Below are 21225 nucleotides of genomic sequence, written 5' to 3' on the forward strand. Positions count from 1 at the left end.
TCTAGGATACAGTTAGTTAGGGTGCTAATCTACCATGTATTGATCCCCAAATCCAGCTGTGCTGCCTCATTTTGTCAGAGGGTGATGCTCCTGGGTGAAATGAACAAAAAATATACCGACTATGTGCCAAGAGAACATATTCTCATCAGAGTCTAATGGCAACAGGTAGAACCAGCTTTAACCAGGTTTAAAACTGACAATGAAGTTATTGATGGTGGTGGATAGGTCCTATCCAAGATCAACCATCAATAGTAAAGGATCAAGCAGTCAAATAATATGCTGTACGTTAGCACCTTTCTCTAAAACTTTCAAAAAAAATCAGTAACGTCATTAGACACCAGATCACAAATTAAAATTAGGTTAAACGTGTGTTTAATACCATCTTTTTCAACTCAATGCTAGCAGGATTTTGTTTCCTAACTTGCTTCTTTAGTGATACAAATAAGAACTTCACCCTCTCAAATATTTAATAGACCTTGCAAGTTATTATAAACTCCACCAACTGAGAATTGAAGTTACAACATCAATTGTTGTGAAGGGAATGTTAAAATTACATGAGGTGGGGATGTTATTTCTAGACCAATAGTTCAATGACAACCCAGTAGAAATAATCCACTGAGAGGCAATCCCTTTACTTCAAAATGGTTCATTTACTTTGTTAGCTCTATATTCCCCATAGATCCCAGTAGATTAAAAAAGCAAGGGGGGAAAAAAAGACCAGGATTTTTTTCATGCAACTCAAGGAGGAGGAAAGAAGGAGGAAGAAATGGCAGACTGAAGACAGCTCTGTTAAAATCAGAGCCAATTAGAATGGCCCTTCCTAATTACTCTTTGGACAAGGAGAGAACTTCAGATTGCCCTCAAATCAGTGGTGGGTTGCCTCCGGTTCAGACTGGTTCACAAGAACCGGTAGTAAAACCGGTGGGAAGCTCCGCCCATTGACCTGGACGTCATCATAGATGATCTGCGCATGTGCAGAAGAGCGCAGGCGCGCATGAGCAAAGCAAGCGTGCATGTGCAAGCGCGATGCAAACTGGTAGTAAAGATAAGTAGAACCCACCCCTCCCTACTGTTGCTCCTTGCAGCAGTCTGTAGCACATTAAAGTTCTGGAATGCGAATTCCTCCAACTTCGACCATTATAGGGGTAATCACATGTGCTGATGATCAATTGATCAAGGGCACTTGATTAGCAGCACCTTGCTGCTACTTAGCCTCTTCCTACCTATGGAAGTGGTAAGGGTGTACTTATTTTTCACACATGACTTCTCCATTTTAGAGAAAAACTCAATTTTCACACACATTGGCTTTCTTTTTATAAAATAAATGATGACATGTTGTAATACACCATGTGTTGTTCATCTGAGGTTGTATTTACCTACTTTTAAGAACTGCTAAGGACTGGGTGATTTTTTACTATGTCCTGATAATGTAAAACCATAGAACTCAAAGAGGGCGTACTTACTTTTTTATATGACTGTATATTTGAATCTCTTACTCTGAGGAACCCTACAATTCCACCTCTTCTTTATCTCAGAAGACTTCCATTCTAATGGTCTTTGATTCCACACATATTCTGCCACATGTAATTGTCTTTATAACAACACCAATGCAAAATAATTGCTAGCTTAGCTAATGGGAGGAAACGTTCATTTGAGACCTTATTAAACCTATGTACATGCTGAGAGTCTTTAACTGTTGACAGTATGTCAGCTCCCATCATCATTACCATGATCATCATCATGTAAACAATAAGAAAATTCAAGTCAAAGTGAAGGAAGAAAAAAAGTACAATCCCCTGAGTGGCACGATATGATGGTAGAAATATGTCCCAAACAGACTCTACACTCTGTAGAGAGGAAATGGTTTAGTGACATCACTGGAGAGGCTAGAACTGAAAGCTTTAGCCATTTGGGGTGAAGGTCTTTTATTTATTTTTGGGTCAGGCGAGGTTTGGAGTCAATGGCTCTTTAAAAAAAGAATATAGACCTGTTTAAGCCTAATGATAAACTTATCATTTTGCTCTTAAAAATATATTAAAAAAACATTCTAAAAATTACTGTTGTGTCTCCAACATAGAGTTTGTATATGTATATCCTGTTATTGTTCTCTAACCTGTACTGAGCTCCATCTACTGGCCAAAGACAAAACCTTTCATTGTTTAGAACGCGGGTGTCAAACTCGTGGCGTCATGTCATTAGATGATGTTTGTGACGTTTTTTCCCTTTGCGGAGCTGGGTGGGTGTAGCCTGCATATGATGCATTCGGCCCACGGGCCACCAGTTTGACACCCCTGGTTTAGAAAGTTGGTTTTAGTAGTGTTTTGACTCTACACAGTGCCCATCCTCCTATCCTCCCTCATTTTGGGAAAGAACACTCCACAGGTGCATCCTGAGAAACAAGACTCCATTGTCTAACATTCTGAGGAAACAAAAGCACCTGGAAGAATCCAGCCTAATCTGTGGTGCATATTCATCTGAGGACAAAAATCCATGAATAATAGAATAAGGATAGGATCTAGAAGGGATCTTGGTGGTCTTCTAGTCCAGCCCCCTGTTCAAGCAGGAGACTCTACTATTTCAGATGAGTGACTGTTTAGTCTCTTCTTAAAAACCTCCAGTGATGGAGCACCCACAATTTCCGAAGGCAAGCTATTCCACTGGTTAATTGTCCTCACTGTTAGGAAGTTTCTCCTTAATTCCAGATTGCTTCTCTCTTTGGTTAGGTTCCAACCATTGTTTATTGTCATGCCCTCTGGTGCTTTGGAGAATAATTTTAAGCTGCTGCTACACATTGCTGGCTCATACTCAAGTTATCATCCATTAGGACTCCAAGGTCCCTCTTACAGTTACTGTTTTTGAGCCAGGTTTCTCCTAATCTCTACTTATACCTTTGATTTTTCCTGCCTAAATGTAAAACTTCACATTTCTCCACATTAAAATTCATTTTGTTGGATAGGGCCCATTGTTCAAGTTTGTCAAGATCATTTGGATCTTCAGCTTGCCTTCAGGGGTGTTGGTTATTCCTGCCAGTTTAGTGTCATCTGCAAATTTGATGAGTTCTTTTTCTATTCCCTTATCTAAATCATTTATGAAGATATTTAAGAATATTCGGCCTAAGACGGAGCCTTGTGGTACCCCATTGCTTACTTCTCTCCATGTGAATGTAGTATCTTTAAAGACTACTCATTGATGGTACATAGTATCGCTGGTGAGACTTGTATTTGCTAATTGTTATGCTCACCAGAAACTCAACTCAACACTGTTTATTTTGTATTTGGGTTCTTACTGTATGTATTTATATCCCCCCCCCCCCCCCGTTTTACACTCTGTTCCTTTAATAAAGTGTCAAGATCTATGTACACAGTTTGGTTTATTGAAGGATAAGTAGTTTTAACTGCATGTCAAGCTGCACACAGGATAACATGTCGTGAGGACAAAACAGTCACGATGCCAAATACTGAACTACCACTGAATTTGGTCAATTGAATTGAGCAACTCTAGGAGTCACAAAAAAGGCAGCAGATGCCAAAGTTGCTTCCCCATCCTAGACAGATGTTATTAAAAAAAAAAAGACAACTGAATCAGAAATATAGTAATAAATTTAGCTATCATAAGTAGCTCTTGATTTGTAACTTCATTTGGGAAACCTGCCCCAGGATTTCAGATGGTAACATTCTAAACCAAAATTAAACTTGGCAAGTAAAGTTTCCTGCTGAGTGTAAGTGTGAGATATAACGGGAACAGCATGGAGGGTACTGTTAATTGCCTCAGCTGGACATGTGTTGATTAATTAAAGCTTCTTTTGGAAATGCTCTTCATTTTTCTGCTGAGGCTGTCAAGCTGCTCAGTTATTAAACCTCAGTGCCTCCCTCATGGTATCCCTTAGGAATGGCCAGAGATGTTTGCATAGTTTGGAATACAAAAACAGGTGTCTAAAGTTGGGGTTATTGTTATTAACTGCAATGAATAAGGAATTGCAGATTATTTTAGTCAGATTCTTTTTTTCAAACATCTTGAGTGGCAAGCCCAAAAACTGGAAAATTTAAATAGTACTGGTGCTTCTCACAAGAGCTCAGATGTTCTTTGTGGGCTCTCTGTCCAATTCAGATTTTTTTTTGAAACAGATGGGACAATTTTCACCAATTTAATTTTGACTATCAAAACCATATTTATAAATTTCTGCTCCTGCCCCCAATTAACAAGCTAAAAAAACCAAGATCAGAAAATATGTAACAATTGTAAAAACATCAGAAAATAACGAATTATGTTGTTGTTTTTCTTCTTGATCATACAGAAGAAGAACTGGATGGGTATCATCAAAGTAAAACAGATTTGGCGTGAACAAGTGTGTGTTTAATTAAACATTTTAAATGTCATTTTAATTAAGTGATTTAAATCTTGACTTTAATGTTTATTATGTGGAAATAAAGGCCCTTTTCCAAATATAATGACATATTTTCTTTTTCTCCCCAAAAGAAAAAGGTTGCATTATGCATTATAATTCAAAATTCTGTCTCGATTTTCACTTTCTACTCATGGTTGGTCAGAATGCCAGACACTATTAATGTGCAAATGTGCTTATTTTATGTACAAAAAAAAGTCGTCATCAGTTTTGCCTAAAGCAAACCTGAAAGTTCAAGGGAAGTCACTTTCATCTACTATGGGAAAACTGCTCATAGAGAACTCTAAATGTTTTATTATAGAATAGAATAAAATAACAGAGTTGGAAGGGACCTTGGAGGTCTTCTAGTCCAACCCCCTGCCCAGGCAGGAAACCCTACACCACTTCAGACAAATGGTTATCCAACATCTTCTTAAAAATTTCCAGTGTTGGAGCATTCACAACTTCTGCAGTTGTGTTCAAGTGTGGCATGCAGAATTGTGCCATATTATGTGCACATATATGCTAGGATCCCTATGTGTGCATGACTGCCTACCGGTACTAGCATATAATTATGAGAGGCATGCCTGATGTATTTTGTCATTTCAGAACAGCTTGCATGGAAAAAGTAAAATCATTTGTGCTCCTCTTTAGCAGATTAATTGCTAATAGGATTGTAACTTTACCACAATTTGAAGAGAAAAAAAATGATTAGGAATGGCAGGATTAACAGTTTTGTCAGTTGGATGACAAGTCTAATAACAGTCAAAGCTTAATCTTTTAAACAACAAATAAAACACAACCATTTCAGGCACCAATGTCGTATTTTCATTTTCAGTAAATATTGAAATTTCAAAAATAACAACTAGAATAATTATTATTTGAAGTTGAAATAATATTTCCTTTTTCCTTATAGTGGTATCCTTAAAACTAAAAGATTAGGGTATAAAACTTTTATAACAACTATGATCTAATTTCATGATGACTGGGGGTTATAACTGAAGATGAAAATATTACATGTATCACAATCTCAGGATAACTACCATGTGTACACACAGATACACAGACACAGATACACATGCACACACACACACATTTATGTTTTATGCAATATAGTTTTAGCAAATCAGTTTCCTGGTGCACGTTAGGAGATTATGTCTAGGAATTTATCCACCATCATTAGTCAATAGAATTAGAAAATTATCCTTGTCACAACTAGGCTGCTACATTATGCATAATAATGTGCTAATTTTGTTTTATCCCAAGGCAATATTGTAATCATTGATAAATCATAGTTTAATTAACTAAGGGAAAATGGAGAACTTAAATAGAAAAATAGCACCAGTTTATAAAAATTCCTTTTCTTAGATATTGAGACATCATCTGCTGAAATACATTACCCTGACTGATTTCAAGTCTGTAGAACCTAGATTTCAACAGGTAGGTTGATCTATTGCACTTGGGGCATAAATGCTTACAACATGCAACATTGTGAAGGGACGTTTTATTTCAACGAGGCTTTGAAGCAAAGCAATCTTTTAAAGTTGAGTCACAAAATGACACGATCATCCTGCTTCTAAAAAGCAGGGCAAAAAAGAAACATGCCGTTTCTCTTTTGTTTCTGAAGCTTCTTCCGCACTTGGCAGTTCCTTAACGGCCCCAGGTCATGGTGACTATTATATCAGCACATCATGACCTCAATTAAACCAACTGCATCCTTACAAGGGAGCAAACAGTGATGACTCTATTGTGCAAAATGCCTGGTAAGCAGGGCTGCCTCGAATGGGCCTAGTGTGGAGAGAGAGAAGGCGTTGCATCTAAAAAGAGGATGATAAATGTGTAACTCCATGCCCTGTCATGAAGCAGCAGCAAGCGACTTTCAAGGCCTATCTTTGAGGCCTTGGGAGATCTTTGAGTGTCAAATTGCACTCAAATCAGGGGTTGGTTCTACTTACCTTTACTACCGGTTCGCAATGGGATCGCGCATGCGCAGATCGCCAATGATGACATCTGGGGCAGTGGGTGGGGCCTCCTGCCGGTTTTACTACCGGTTCTTGCGAACCGGTCCGAACCAGGGGCAACCCACCACTGACTCAAATGATATAGAAATGGGGCTAGAAAAAATGACTGAAGCTTCATTATTATATGGAGAAAATTACTATCCTATTCTGAATTTGTCAACTCCCTCTTCTTTTCACATTAAGAGTTCTCTGAGGGCATTCCCAAGCCTTCATGGAACACCTGCTGTTATAGCTTTCCCTCACACTTTAAACAGACCTTTAGCAGAATGTATACAAGCATGAAGATCAAACCAATGACTATTTAAGAAAAGAGCACAGAAATATTTTATAAAAATATCTTGACAAGGGTGAACCAATAAGCACCACTACTCCTTATTTTGGAGATTCTGCTCTTTCAGACTTTTTTTGGGGGGTGGGGGTGGGTGGGAAGGTGGAGTGGGGGGGGGTTCATTCTCACAAAGTCCTGGGAAACAATTGTCCTGAATGGATATTTCTAGAAAGATATCAGCAGCTGCTAGCAGGGCACATTTACAGTTTTCTCCCATTTACAATCCCATCTGTGTCTATAGTCACTTGTGTATTACTGTGAACAAATGACTTGATAAGAGTTTATTTAAATTTTGCTATGATACTCCAGGGGCAAAACCAGAAAGCAAGTTTTGTTCGAGCAGATTGAGCCCGTTTTGGATATACAACTGTGGTTATGAAATTAGTTGCAAATGAAAACTCCAGGGAACTGAAATTTTTATAAGCAAATCCAGTTCTTAAAAAACAGTATACAGATGTGCCCTGACAGTAGTCTGAAAGTTGAATAACTGAATATTGGATCTTTTATTGTCTTCAATTAGATGAAATATAATTTAACAACACTTCTACAAACATCATGGGCATTTGAGAAGCAACAAATTAACTTGCTTAATTATTATTAATTGTATTGAAGTGCATAATGTTTTTTGAGGAGTACATATGTATTGTTTTTAAAGACTCACTGATGAAACAACCTGGTAAATAAGGTCAGAGAAAGTGAACGTAAAAAATGTGAATGAGTTTTCAAATCCTATTTTATAAAGCTGTAGGAATGACACCCTTGAAAAAGACAATTTCCACACAGGCACGGTATGGACAGAACAATTTACAAAAAAGTGCTGTGTAGCATAAGCAAAACCACGAGACAGCGTGAAATGCCAAAGAACATACACTGTATGCTTGACCAAATCACACATTGCCTTGAAATGTTGAAAGTGTTGACAAAAATATGTTATAAATGCCTATTTTGAAAAGAAGTTTGAACAAAAGACTCAGTCAAGCAACTCTAGAGAGAGGAAAGGAAAATGTGTGGCATAGTATAAAGCAATACACATTATGATAAAAGTAGCAGATAAAAAAGCAGTGCAAAAAGTTTCAACCAAGCAGACATTCTAGGCTAGAGATAAATTTATTGGAAATCCTCAAATAAAATCTTGGTGTATCCTATATAGACAAATACTCTAGAAAGTTTGCATATTATTATTTTTATTTAAAAGAAAATTTTTAGAGAAAAACATAGAGTTCCAAAATAAGACAAGTGACTGAAATGTTTTAATTGGTGCTTTCATTTAAGTTACCAACCCTAAATTATGGATCTCGGGTTCTCCTGGAGGGAGCTTCAATTTATAAGGTTCTAAAGCTCCAGAAGTGATGGAGCAGACATAAAACGTAGAGAACAAATAAGAACCTTGAAAGATGTAGCCAGTAATGAATTCAATTGAGTCTAGGGCAATAATTCTTTGAAGTTATGAGGAAAGAGTAATATTGTTCTTTTGTTGTTATAAGAAATTGTCATATTTTAACAACCTGCTTGCCTTTCTTAAATGGAATGTGCCATGTCATATGTTAATATAAGGAACTGTAGCTTTTTAAGGAATGGGAAACTCCTATTTTGGTGGAGTCCTTGATGCTCTCTGACCTTGGTTGCTTGCTTGCAGGTAGTGCGCTTCCTTCTTAGCTTTTTTATTGTCTCTTTTGAATGGTGTGTAAATATAGTTTATTTCTATGTGTCTGTTGATGGCTGATCCAGAACTACTAAAGAGAAAACCACACTCCTACCAGGTCAAGATGGAGGCAACTACACCCTCACTCGCACTGATGATGCAATCTTGTTAGAAAATGAAACATCTGGAAACAAACAGCCAAGCTCAGAGAGCATCAAGGACCTCAAAGTTCAACTCTAAACTACATCTATTCTCTTCCATTGGAGTCTATTTCTACTCATAACTGGAGTTTCCAAGGCAGTCCTGATTCAAACTAGCTTAATTTTTCATTTTCCATCAAATTAAATTTGGGTTATTTATAAGCAAGCAGGAACCATATTAACTATTAGATATATCCTTGGTCCTCAAGAAAAGATCAAGACAATGGGAAATATATATATCTAGATTTATTACTGCTTTACTAACACCTAACCCAGTACCCTCCCATAACTTGGTCTCCCACAAATATTGTTAGACAGAGTTATGGATTGGAAGGTTCATTTATCAATACATTTTTATCTGAGAAAGAGAGAAACTTTTGTGGCTGGCATGATGTTTACAGCAATCAGTCAGAGGACAATGATCAAAAAGTATTTTGGGAGGTTGTCTTCCTTCCCTACTTACACGTTTAGTGGTTGCCAGGCAGGCCACTGTGCTTTTGCTTTGATGACAGTCAAAACCTCATCACTCTGTAAAAGAAAAGCAATGCACATCAATAAAGAAAATTATGTTTGAACACTATTATGGTGAATAACATTTCTGCAGTGATTTATAATCAGCAGAAAAGGCACTTGATTTCAAATGTCTCCTCAATAATTTCCATGAAGAGAGATACAGCTCTTGCTTTTTCTTTTTCAGGAAGTGAACTTATGCGACGCTCAGAGTCACCTTAGGGGAAAATGGGTGGTTATATAAATTATATCAATCAATCAATCAATCAATCAATCAATCAATCAATCAATCAATCTTCCTGTTTGTCCTGACAGCAAGCAATACTTCTGACCTAAGGTTTCTTAGTTGACAAGTCATGTTTTGAATTAATCTTGTGATATGCAAGTGCACATCAGGAGGTTACATTGGAATTGACTTCCTACGGTAATTTCTGCAAGGATTATTTCACAGTGAGGAGAATATGAATCTCCCACTGAGAAAATGTTTACGGTGACAATGAAACACATAGCAACACATTTGCAATCTGTAAACGTATTTTGTGAAACTGTATTTTAGGAGAAAGAAATGAAACTTTTGGAGTCGACACACTGTACACTCTGCTCTGAAGATAGCAATTTTTTCAAGTGTCAGGCATTCTTGCATAAGGTTGCATTTTGGCATAGGGGTTGTTTTTTTTCAACTAAAAGTGGAAAAATATGGACATCTCATATCTGACAGCTCCTCTCCCTAACCCATTATGACAATATTGATCTGCTCTCCCCAAATCTCTTGAGAGCAGCTGAACTTGGTTATTTTAAGTTAAGCATGTTAACATAAATTGTATTTAATTTGCGGGATTGGCAAAAAACAGCTACTGGTATTATAGGACTTTGGAGCCCATTGGTGTCATATTGCTGACTGCAAATTAACCCACAACTTTCAAAAGTTAGTCAAGGAAAGACATAAAATATAATCTATGCAGCATATGAAGGCAATAGTACATCATAAATATAAGAGTTTCCTACTGCCTAGTCCCCATGCCTTCAACACGGATGCACAACAATTGTGAAAACATGGACAATAGGTTAGTTCTGGGAATCTCTTTAAGGCTGGAATAAAATTGAGAGTTACATATAATTGTAATATTGTCAAGATGCTTCCCCCCCCCAAATAACATTGTTTTCCCTTACAAAATATCATATTCATGGTGCCTCTCTAAAGGTCTCCATTGTGCTTATTTGCATAGTATTTTAAAAAAAATCTTTTTAACTTTTCTAGAGATGGGGATAAACAAGTTTAGCTTGAAGTTCCACATGACTTTTTACTAGTACATATTGTTAACTAAGGCAGAACCAAAGCACAGTCATGCTTCCAAACCTATATTTGCAATGCACAAAAATGCATATGTTAGGATACACACATACACACACACTCATACTGATGAAAAACATTATACAGAAAAAAGTTGTATTAAGGGAGATTGCCTCTAAAAATGTATACATCAGGGAAAAATGCATCCCAAAATAAACATATTAGGAAAAAAATTCATATCAAAATCCACAAATTTCTGCTTATATTAAAAACAAACCCAACATAATTCACAAACTGATGCATAATTGGTTGAAACCATATTGGTATTGATAAGAAGGGAAACTGAATATTTGAAATAAATAAGTTAATCTATTTGCCAAATTCATTTTTTTTCCTAAATAATTTGGGTTGCCACTTAAAGAGGCAACTGAGAAGCATTCTAGGAAAGATACAATAGTTAGTGAAAAAACTGTCCTAGTTAAGTAGTAACTGCCTGAACTCCTTGTTCACTGATTCACCATAAAAGCAACATTATGAAAGCAGTGGGGGAGGGGGAGGGTCATTTGGCACAGATTGGTTTGATATGCTCTTCATGTGGACAGTGTGATATATATTTATTTACTGAATTAGAACCAGCACAGGACTTCCTTATGTACCAGTGTAGAAACAAGGACAGTGTTCTGTTGCTTCTTGCATAACACAGAGATCTGAACACATAAGTGTTCTGTCCCCGTCCCACACACGCACACAAACAGACAGCCGGGGGTTAAATAAAATGGCAGACAACCAATTCTTCCGATAAGACGCTTGGCAGCAACCCAGTAGCTGCTTGCCAAGAACTTTTACTCAATAAACAAAATACCCACAGTCAAGAATTGTCCAGTTCGTAAAATAAATCCAAGGCCGATAATGTTGTTTCCAAAGATGCAATGTGATTCGATAGTAGTTAGTTTTGTCCGTCACAGAGTCTGAATGGCCACCTCACCCCCTTTTATATCCTGTGGGGTGTGGTCCAGTGATTCAGCCTAATCTCTGGCACGCCTTTTCTTCTGTTGCGCGTGCTTATCTCTGCTGCTGGGGATCCAGCCAAGACTCATTACCCTCATCACTGTCCACCTGTGGCTGCGTGGACGTGCTTGGCCCTGGCCCTATCTCTTGCCCTTTGGCGGACACCGAAGGCATTGCCAGAGAGGAGGGTCCTGGAGAGGGAGGCCTTGCCAACTCCTCTCCTTCACTCTCGGAGTCCTCTCCTGTCGATGACACAGGCTCAGGTAACGGAGCCACAACAATAAGAACATTTAGAAATTAAATGCTGTGTTCAATCTATTGGGCATCCATGACAAAAAGATTTTTTTTTTTCTGGTGGACAAGCTCCAACAGATTCCATACCCACCACAATGGCTTAGCTGCCATTGGAATGTTAGCAAATACCAAATTATAAGCACAACATTTTTATAATATGCAGAGACTAGTTTCTCCTGTATCTCTGCATAGGGGATGTGTCAGGGACACTGTATAATAATGAGAGGGCTGTTGTTTTGTTTATTTTATTATTTTATTCTATTTAAGAAAATTTATAGGGCCGCCCAATCCACTTACAGTGAATCCAGGTGGCTTTCAAAGATAAAAACTATATCTATCTATATCTATCTATAAAAAGTTAAGGGTAAAGGTTCCCCTCGCACATACATGCTAGTCATTCCCGCTCTAGGGGGCGGTGCTCATCTCCGTTTCAAAGCCGAAGAGCCAGCGCTGTCCAAAGACATCTCTGTGGTCATGTGGCTGGCATGACTAAACAGCAAAGGTGCACGGAACATTGTTACCTTCCCACCAAAGGTGGTCCCTATTTTTCTACTTGCATTTTTTATGTGCTTTCGAACTGCTAGCTTGACAGAAGTTGGGACAAGTAACGGGAGCTCACCCTGTTATACGGCACTAGGGATTCGAAACACTGAACTGCCGACCTTTCGATTGACAAGCTCAGCATCTTAGCCACTGAGCCACCGCATCCCTCTATATCTGTCTATGTCTATGTCTATGTCTATATCTAATATATACAAACAACAACTCCTCATTCTTCATTCAAGGTTGACTCAGCCTTCCATCCTTCCAAGGTGGGTAAAACAAGGACCCAAATTGTTGGGGGCAATATGCTGACTCTGTAAACTGCTTAGAGAGGGCTGGAAAGCACTGTAAAGGAGTATATAAGTCTAAGTACTATTACTATTGCTATCCTCCTGGTGAGAACAACCAGTCAATCAAATAAGTTATTTTGCTCTCTTTTTTTGAGCGTATATATCAGTGATGGCGAACCTTTTTGGTGTTGCGTGCCAAAAGTCCGAGCGCGCGAGCCCTCGCGCGCTCTCACGTGCCAGCACCCATAATGCAATGGGTGCTCCCATTTGCGCATGCGCACATGACTCCTAATGCACATGCACCACACTGCACATGCGCACATGCAATCCCCACTGTGCATGTGTGCGTCCGCCATGCATGTGCCCCCACTTTTTCCAAGAGGGCCAGCGCACCACTTACTGAAGGACAACCAGTTACCCTGGTGAGACAGCTGTTCCCAAGCCGGCAGCAGCACTCTCGGCCCTGCCTGCCAACTTGCCAGCAGCCCATTCACCCATCCCAGGCAGGCCTTTTGTCCATGCTGCTCCCCCAGTCAGAAGGGGGTGCAGGGAACACGCGAGGAGGCCATGGTTACTGCCAGCCAGGCCCGCCCGCCTTCTCCAGTTGAGCGCCCAAGGGAAGCGCTGGATGGCTATTTTGAAAGGGGTGGGAGCAGTTTATACAAGCCGCGGGATAAGTGCATTGTAATTCAGGTGGTGGCTGGTCCCAGTGACGCCAGGAGCTGCCGTTGCTCAGGGCCCGAGCCCCCAAACCAGCAGCCGCAGCTGGGAACCGGAGCTCCACTTTCCCCAAAAGGCTGGCAAGCTTTGAGTCCAGCCTCGGGGTCACCGCCTCGCACCAGGTTGCCTCTCCCCGCGTGTTGCTGTGGGTTTCCCCATGGAGAGGGCTGACTCCCTCAGTCGGAGGCCAAGAGCACAGCGCCAGCTCGGCTCAGCACCGTTCCTAAAGCCGGCAGCGGGTCCTCCAAGCAGAGAGCAGATGCCGGGCTGGCCGGAGATGCCACCCCTTTGCTCTCTGCTCGCCGGGCCAGGCAGCGGTCCAGCCATGGCTGCCTTGGGGGAGAGCGCAGCACGGCCGGGGTCCTGGCACTCCCTTGCTGAGTCCCTCAGAATGCAGTGCGGAGGAAACCCGGGATCCGCTAGCAGCGTGGATGATTCCCACTTGTGGCGATTGCAGGCACCGAGCCCGATGGTGAGAGGGGGCAGCTGGGGGAAAGGGAGCCGAATGGGGTCGGGGGGACAGGACGGCCAGCACAGCCACAACTCCAGCTCCTTCAGTCTCGGGTTGCAGACACCCTTTGGAACAAGGCTCTCCAACCTTGGCAACCTTAAGATTTGTGGACTTTGAGAACTCCCAGAGTTGCCAAGGTTGGAGAGCCCAGCCCTGCCTTGGAAAGGCCCGTCGTAAGGCAGGCAGGAGGGTTCGACTTTCACAAGCCTCCGCTCCCGCAAGGTGCAGAGCTGCAGTCCTGCTTGTGCCATTCATTGCAAGTCTCAGCCACCCGCCAACCGGAGAAGGTGGGCGGGCCTGGCTGGCAGCAACTGCGGTCTCCTCGCGTGTTTCCCCGCACCCCCTTCTGACTGGGAGAGCAGCATGGGCAAAAGGCTGCTGGTCCACCGGTGGTCCGGACTGCCTGGGACTGCGCAAGTAGCTCGCGCGGGGAGGAAGGGAATCCCTGGCTTACCTTGCTCTGCTCCCTTAGGAAGTGACCGCCGGGATTCCCTCTTTTGGCACGCGTGCCAATTGCTGGTCTTTGTGGGTAGGGATGCACGCCAGAAATCAGACCAGCTGGCCGGTGCGCATGCGCACTCTGGAAACAGGAAGATCATTTTCCTGGAGTGCGCATGTGCAATGAGCGGCTGCTCTTCCAATTTCCGGCACGCCCGTGCACATGAAAACCAGATGACCACCATAGCAGAACCTGGAAGAACAACGGGCGATGGCTCCACATGCCCGGAGAAATGGCTCTGTGTGCCACTTCCGGCACGCGTGCCATAGGTTCGCCAACACGGGTATATATGCTCCCTCAAAAAGGGAGAAAAGCAAAAACTCTAGAAAGCTTCCTTGTAAGGATTCATGGAAACAATCGAATATGTGCCACACTAATACTGATATTTTTGCCAGTAGAACTAAGAGCGGTATGAAAGATTCTGGTTATTTACAAGAAACCATTGTTAAGAAAGCATAATAAATAACAGACATATAGCTGTTTCTCTTAACTGTAAAAATAGAGAGCAATTTTATCTCTGCTCCTTCCCAGAACCCTGTATCAGCAGTTCTGAAGTTATATGTAATGTAGTGAAGCTCAAACAAAGCCACCAGACCATTTTTAAGCAAAATTCCAATGAACTGAAACATATATCAAATATTTCTTAGAGTTTTTTTCTTTTCTCCCCAAGGATTCTTTCTGAGTAAATTGTTGAGGAGGATATGCTATTCATAACCTACTCCCAAGATTTCTGCTACTTTAAAAGAAAACAAAACTTCTCTCTGATTAGATGACTACACAGACCATTCATTATATGTAACTGGCAGCTCCAACCGAGCTGCTCTTTCAAGTGAGTCATATTCTTGACTATAATGATTCTAATGCAGCTCTAATTCACATATGCTCCAGTTTAACGAAATCCATTTCTTACAAGAGGCTGCTTTGGTTTTCTCCTTATTTCTTTCACCAAGCAAAGCTCTCGAAGAAATGGAGGAGAAAGTATAATGTGCAGCACTGGTGACTCAGGAAGCTTATTTAGTTCTTCCTGGTATTCAGATTTATTCTATATTTTCTGAGTTATCAACCTCAAATAATTAATCTTAATAAAAATGAAGTGCCCATCCTTTGAAGAATACTATTTGAATGACATCAGTTTCTGCTGCTAGGCATTATAAGTAGACGGGAAGGGGAAGGCAAAGTAAGCTCTTATACTGACAAGTTAGAAATGTCAGAGAAACCTGCCTGCTCCTGCTTGGAATCAAATTGCAGAAAGTATTGTGTAGTGGGCTTCAGTAGGCAAGAAACAGACATCTACAACAGCATGTATTGACTCAAAATTGGAACTGACGAACAGTAGGCAAATGCCTGTAATTTATACTCTAGGCCCATAGGGCCTTAACCAATCATAATCCTTGAAAAAGCCCGCCCAAATATGTTCTAAGTTTCCCTTCAAAACAGTTGGAGTTAACAGTTAGGGTCATCTAAAGGTTAGTTTCAGTTTAGCAGGGTTAACACAACTATAGTATATATATTCAATACATAGCATGGTCAGTTTAAGTAAGAATGTAGGAGAATGTCTCAGTTTCTTAACCTTTCAAAAATAACCTCTGAGATGGCCGCTTTCTGCCTAAAACAGTCAACTTGGTAAAGTAATCAATGACTTTGCAGTCAGATTCTCAGTAAATCCTCCCTTGGATTATGTTGGAAGATTCACAGGTATAGGCTTCCTCTTTTTCCCTAATGGCTATCCAGGTGTATTTGCTCACTGATACATGGTCTAAGAGGGCATTCAGGCCTACAGACCAATGCATTGCAGGAGTTGTTAAGAGACCTCCAGCTCTCATAGATGAATGGCTTTGGGTGTGGTAACATTATGTATCAGTATGGTAGTGAGACAGATGAGAATCCAAAGAGTAAACACTTTATTCCATGGTGGCACAGTGGTTAGAGTACAGTACTACAGGCTACTTCTGCTGACTGCCAGCTGCCTGCAATTTGGAAGTTCAAATCTCCCCAGGCTCAAATCTCCCCAGGCTCACGGTTGACTCAGCCTTTCATCCTTCCGAGGTGGGTAAAATGAGGACCCAAATTGTCGGGGGCAATATGCTGACTCTGTAAACCGCTTAGAGAGGGCTGTAAAGCACTGTAAAGTGGTATATAAGTCTAACTGCTACTCTATTCTCACCATTTGGATTGCCATATCTGTCCCTTCTGTTTTTCCAGACACAATCATAAGGAAACAGGAATGGAATAGGAAGGGGAAAAAAATTACCGTCATAAAAGGAAATGGTTTTCTGACGCTCAGAATAAGACAATTATTTCAGATGTATTTAGAAATTATTTGGACTATGGCTGAATTTGACATTAGAAAGAACAGGCGAACAGCTACTTCAGTGGAATACTCACACACATGTATGTGTACATGTATCCAGATATTACTATATACATAAAACATGCTCAATAATTTGTAATATTTGTATACAAGGCAAATGCAATCTCTTGATGTCTCCTAGGAGATACCAGAAGTTTAGTCATCTAAGGAAGATCCTATTAATGATTACTTTTAGTTCCACTCCCATTTTTTTAAAAAATAAATAAATATGTAAATCACATTTTCACTTTGGGTACTACTTTGATTTATGTCTCTCCACCAGTATAAGAGAAAGGTCCTCCTGGATTCATAGCTTCAGGAAGGTGAGCTGAAGGACTCTGCCCAGCTTTGGCTGTTATACCAGTTGCCACCTTGCCTGGAATGCAAGGATGTTGTGACTGCAATTCATGTTCTTATTGTCACCCACTTGAACTATGAAGCTTCAGTATGGTTTACACTGGCATGGGCATTTAATATTTCTACTCCAGACTCTGCCCTGGCTCCCTATTTGCTTCCAAGTGCAATTCAAAGCAATAGATTTGGCCTTTAAAACTCTACCTGTGGTCTCCAGCTTGTCTTAACCTATCCAATAAATCTGCTGGTGGCCTCTCATTCTCTGAAGTGAGAGAATAGAGACTGTTAGGAACTATTTTGCATTGATGTACCCAGAGTTTGGAACAGTCTTCCCTCAGGAAGTTGATCGGCACCTATGTTGTTGCCTTTCCATTAGCTATTAAAAATTAAGCTTTTCTGGAAAGCTTTCGAGTTATGAGATGACAGTTTGTCCAAGTTAGTACTGATTTATTATGTTCTATTTGTTTTTAGGGTAGACATTTTATTATTTTATCCAATAAATAAATAAACAAATAAAATAAATAAAATGCAAGAAAGTGAAAGAACCTTGGTTGCATTAAAAATACTGATATCCACAAGTGGGGGTAAATAGAAAATGTGCATTTTACTCTTCTTGTACCTGTATTAAATCATATATTTGTGATTTAAGAATGTCTGGCTACTACTATGATCTGGTCATCAATACTAGGTAGTAACCTCTCCTCCCTAAACACAAAAACAACACTTGATAAATAATAATATACAAATGTGTCAAGGGCATAACTTGGGGAAAAGCAAGGTACTTGTTGCAATTCTTGTGTTATAATCTTTAATCTTTCTTCCAGTACACACCACTGTTCAAGAACTAGCTAACATTCTTGAGTTCTCATTCTTGGATTAACACATTCCATCCAGACCAACTCCTAAGGATGCTAAAGTAGCCTTGTAAGTTGCAATAAACATTTTTGAAGAAGCCCTAGCAAATCACTTCCATACTGATGAGAAGAAAATGGCAGGGACATGTCTAAGTACTGTTGTTACTGATAGTAAAGACTATTTGTATTTTAGGATTGAACTGTGGGATCCTTAGAGCTGTCTAAGATTGGTGGTTTTTTTGCAGACGTTTCATTGCCAAACCAGGTAACATCATCACTGCTTGAAGGGGGTATGGTTTGCTTTTATTTTTATATATTGGTGGCTTGCCTTGTCAGAGTTGGTGGAAGTGGTCTTAGTAGTTCCTTATTTAGGCTGTTTACTGTTAGCTTGTTTGCCAACTTTGATAGTTTCAAAATTGCAAAATTGCCATGATCTTGGCTGCACTTGCTGGCGCCGATGAGATTTGAAGTAGTTGTGGGTACCTTAAATTCTTGAACTGTTGCTCTGCTAGTTCACTTTTATTTCTGAACTAGATGAATCCAAGTTCCACCACTTCATTCTGAAAGTTCAGTTTCAGCTGAAATCTGTTGTATTTGTTGCATGGTTTTACTGTGCTAGACTGAATGTGGATGTTTGAAAGTCAAAAGTTCAAGATGGAAGGAGGCCCCTGTAAGATATCCTCCTCACATTCTCCGGATGTTTGGAAGTGTTTTATTTTGCTCTGGTGTGGTAGAGATCAAGTTATTTGCATCTCTAATGGTACATTAAAACAGAGATATATTGTCCAAGTCTTCTGCCTGTCTTGTTTTAACTTTCATAAGGTGTAATATAAGTAGATTTTACCTCTATGTGTGTCACATACTTACCTTTCACAAGGTAAAAAAGCAAAATCTCCTTCATATAGTACTCAATTTTTGTTGACTAAAAAGACATGTTCAACTTATTTCCTTGCCCTCTTTTAGGTTTCTTTTTACTTTAGTCTACTAACCTGAAGTTAGTATTTGATGGTATCTCAACCTACTCTGACATTGTTTAGCTTTGAGCCTGACAAAGTTAGACAGATGCTACTCCCTGCAGTGAGTGGGAGAGCAACAGATTATTTCAAATTAATGTGTGTGCCAGCTCCTTACCATTTGCAAAACAATCACATGTTCCCTGGACAACTTTATTTATATAACAATGATTTTCTCAGACAGGTTAGAGATGCTTTTATAACCTGACATTTTGAAAATAGTGGCACTTGAGAAAACCATCCTTCATCATAACTGGTGATTATAGATCTGTTTGGGCAGAAATCAATATTTATACAGTGATATATATTTCTTCAGGAACTGAACTACTCTTATGGCAACTCATTCAGAATATACACTTTTTGCATTTTAAAAAATCCTGGTAAATAAGGAACTTTTTCTCTCTCTCTCATTAGATACCACTTACATTAATTTTTCATCTTATCAGGGTCCACATTCTGACTTTTATCAAAGTGCAAAACTTTGTTAGGGACTGCCCAGCAAGTAGAAAACATTCAAGAGAGTTTAAAAATAAACATATAACAAGTACATGAGGCATCTTTAAGTGACTTTGATTGAGTCTGTCTCTAGGAAGAATTATATTAAGACAAGATTTTGGCTCCAAGCTGTAGATATAAGCAACAGGTCTGTTGACAACATTAATCCATAATCTAGATATGGATGAATGATCAAAGCTAGTACGTATTACTGATATATTTGGTTTACTGAGGATCTCCAAGAGAAGGAATGAGTGGAGCACTGTTGGAGAAAGACAAAAAGTAAAGCTGATTGATCAATGTCTTGCAGTGTTATCTGGCCATTCTCTCAGCTTGTGAATGCTAATGTAGTAAACAGGCTGCTTCTAATATGACTTTTTCCATTGCTGGATTAGATCTTTGCCTCTCTTGTCTTTTTTGGATTGTCAGAGGGGATGTGATTAGCTGAATTTGGGAGATTGTTGATTCTTTGAGGAAGGAAATGATGCCAGAAGTGGTGGTACACTCCATCCTCAAGTACCTTTCCCTGGACCTACTGTATATAGTAAGAATTCTCAGTTTGGGAAAGAATGGAAGATTTCAGCTAATGACAGCTGAGAAACATATGAGCATTTTAACCTTATCTTTTAAATAAAGTATCAGTCTGTTAAGGGATCTGTGAAGCAGTTCAAACATCTCAGAGACCCCATCTTAAAATACTTGCTAATAAAGTTCACCCCAAAGCTGCAATAGCTACAGAATTTAATAGCTCAAAGCATTATAAATTAACCATATAACATTACTGTCTCGATATTGAATTAAACTGTCTTGTGGGTGGGGTTCCTGACAAAATCTCTTGTTTATCATTATCAGGAATTTAAAGGGAGAAGGATTTGTAGACAATGTTTTACTGTAGTGGGCCCCATGGTATGGAACAGCTTCCCGCAGCATCAAAATAGCACCTACACCATAATCTTGGAAGCTAATAAAGACAGAGCTTTCCCACAAAAGATTTGGGGGTGCTGAGTGTGCATCTTCTGTATTATTGTAATGTATTAGTATTTGTATTAGTATTAAATATTGCTTTCTTCTTTTGCCTATTGTACAACACTTATAGAGATGTACATGACAAAAATCAATGCATAATACATTAAAACAATAGTATAGAGTTTAGAATCTTAAACTATTTCTGGTGTAGAGTACACTCCTTAGAGAGGCTGATCTGTTATCATATGTATTATCTTAGTATCAGACAAATATGGTTTTACTCCCCAAAGTCTTATACGGTAAAGTCTAGGGCAGAACAAAACATTTGAAATTTGAAATGTTCGGGGTCTGAAACCCCCATTTCAAACTCAAATATTTTAAATGGATAGTTCAGTTCTTATTGAAAGTGTTCCAAAACTTGTCACATTCAAAACATTTCTATTTCAAGCTCAGGACAGAGATATTGTGGTCAAAATTGTCCACTTTGAGTTCAGAATACCTCAGCATGATGTGGAAAGCTGTTTGTGCTTTGAATTCAGAATGGGGTGTGTCAAGCACTTCAAATATGAAACATTATGCATACAAGTAATAAAATCCTGTGCTTGTCTGTTCTGATTTGTAAGTCTCCTTGAATACATTTGATGAAATGTATTCTCAGATAATCATGTACAAGAATACAGTTTTATATATATATATGCTAGGCCTTTCTGTTCAAAAATGTGTAAAACAATCTGAAGAACTGCATTTGGATCAATAAATTATTCCAGTTAATGTAAAAAAAAATAATGGATGAATTCCTTGAGCGCTCAGGCAATACACATTCGTGGTCAACCGGTAATATAATAGCTCAACTAGAACTGGAGGAGGCGGCATGATATCCTACCTTTCAAATATAATTTATCAGCAGAAATGCCAAGAAAATGCCTGGTATGCCTGATTTTCTTTCCCTGTCCCT

General features: G+C 39.5%; 1 protein-coding gene across 1 annotated transcript in view; it reads right to left on the reverse strand.

The window, feature by feature from the left end:
* Positions 1-21225, reverse strand: part of SPON1 (spondin 1) — a 342309-nt gene that overhangs the window by 44902 nt on the left and 276182 nt on the right. Inside the window, exon 7 of the mRNA XM_070957497.1 lies at positions 9036-9100. Within this exon, the coding sequence (XP_070813598.1) occupies positions 9036-9100 (65 nt within the window). The remainder of the gene's footprint in view (positions 1-9035; positions 9101-21225) is intronic.

The sequence above is a fragment of the Pituophis catenifer genome, unplaced genomic scaffold (genome assembly GCF_029215685.1).
Source record: "Pituophis catenifer annectens isolate HBS135680 unplaced genomic scaffold, rPitCat1.0.hap2 SCAF_1, whole genome shotgun sequence".
Taxonomy (NCBI): Eukaryota; Metazoa; Chordata; class Lepidosauria; order Squamata; family Colubridae; genus Pituophis; species Pituophis catenifer.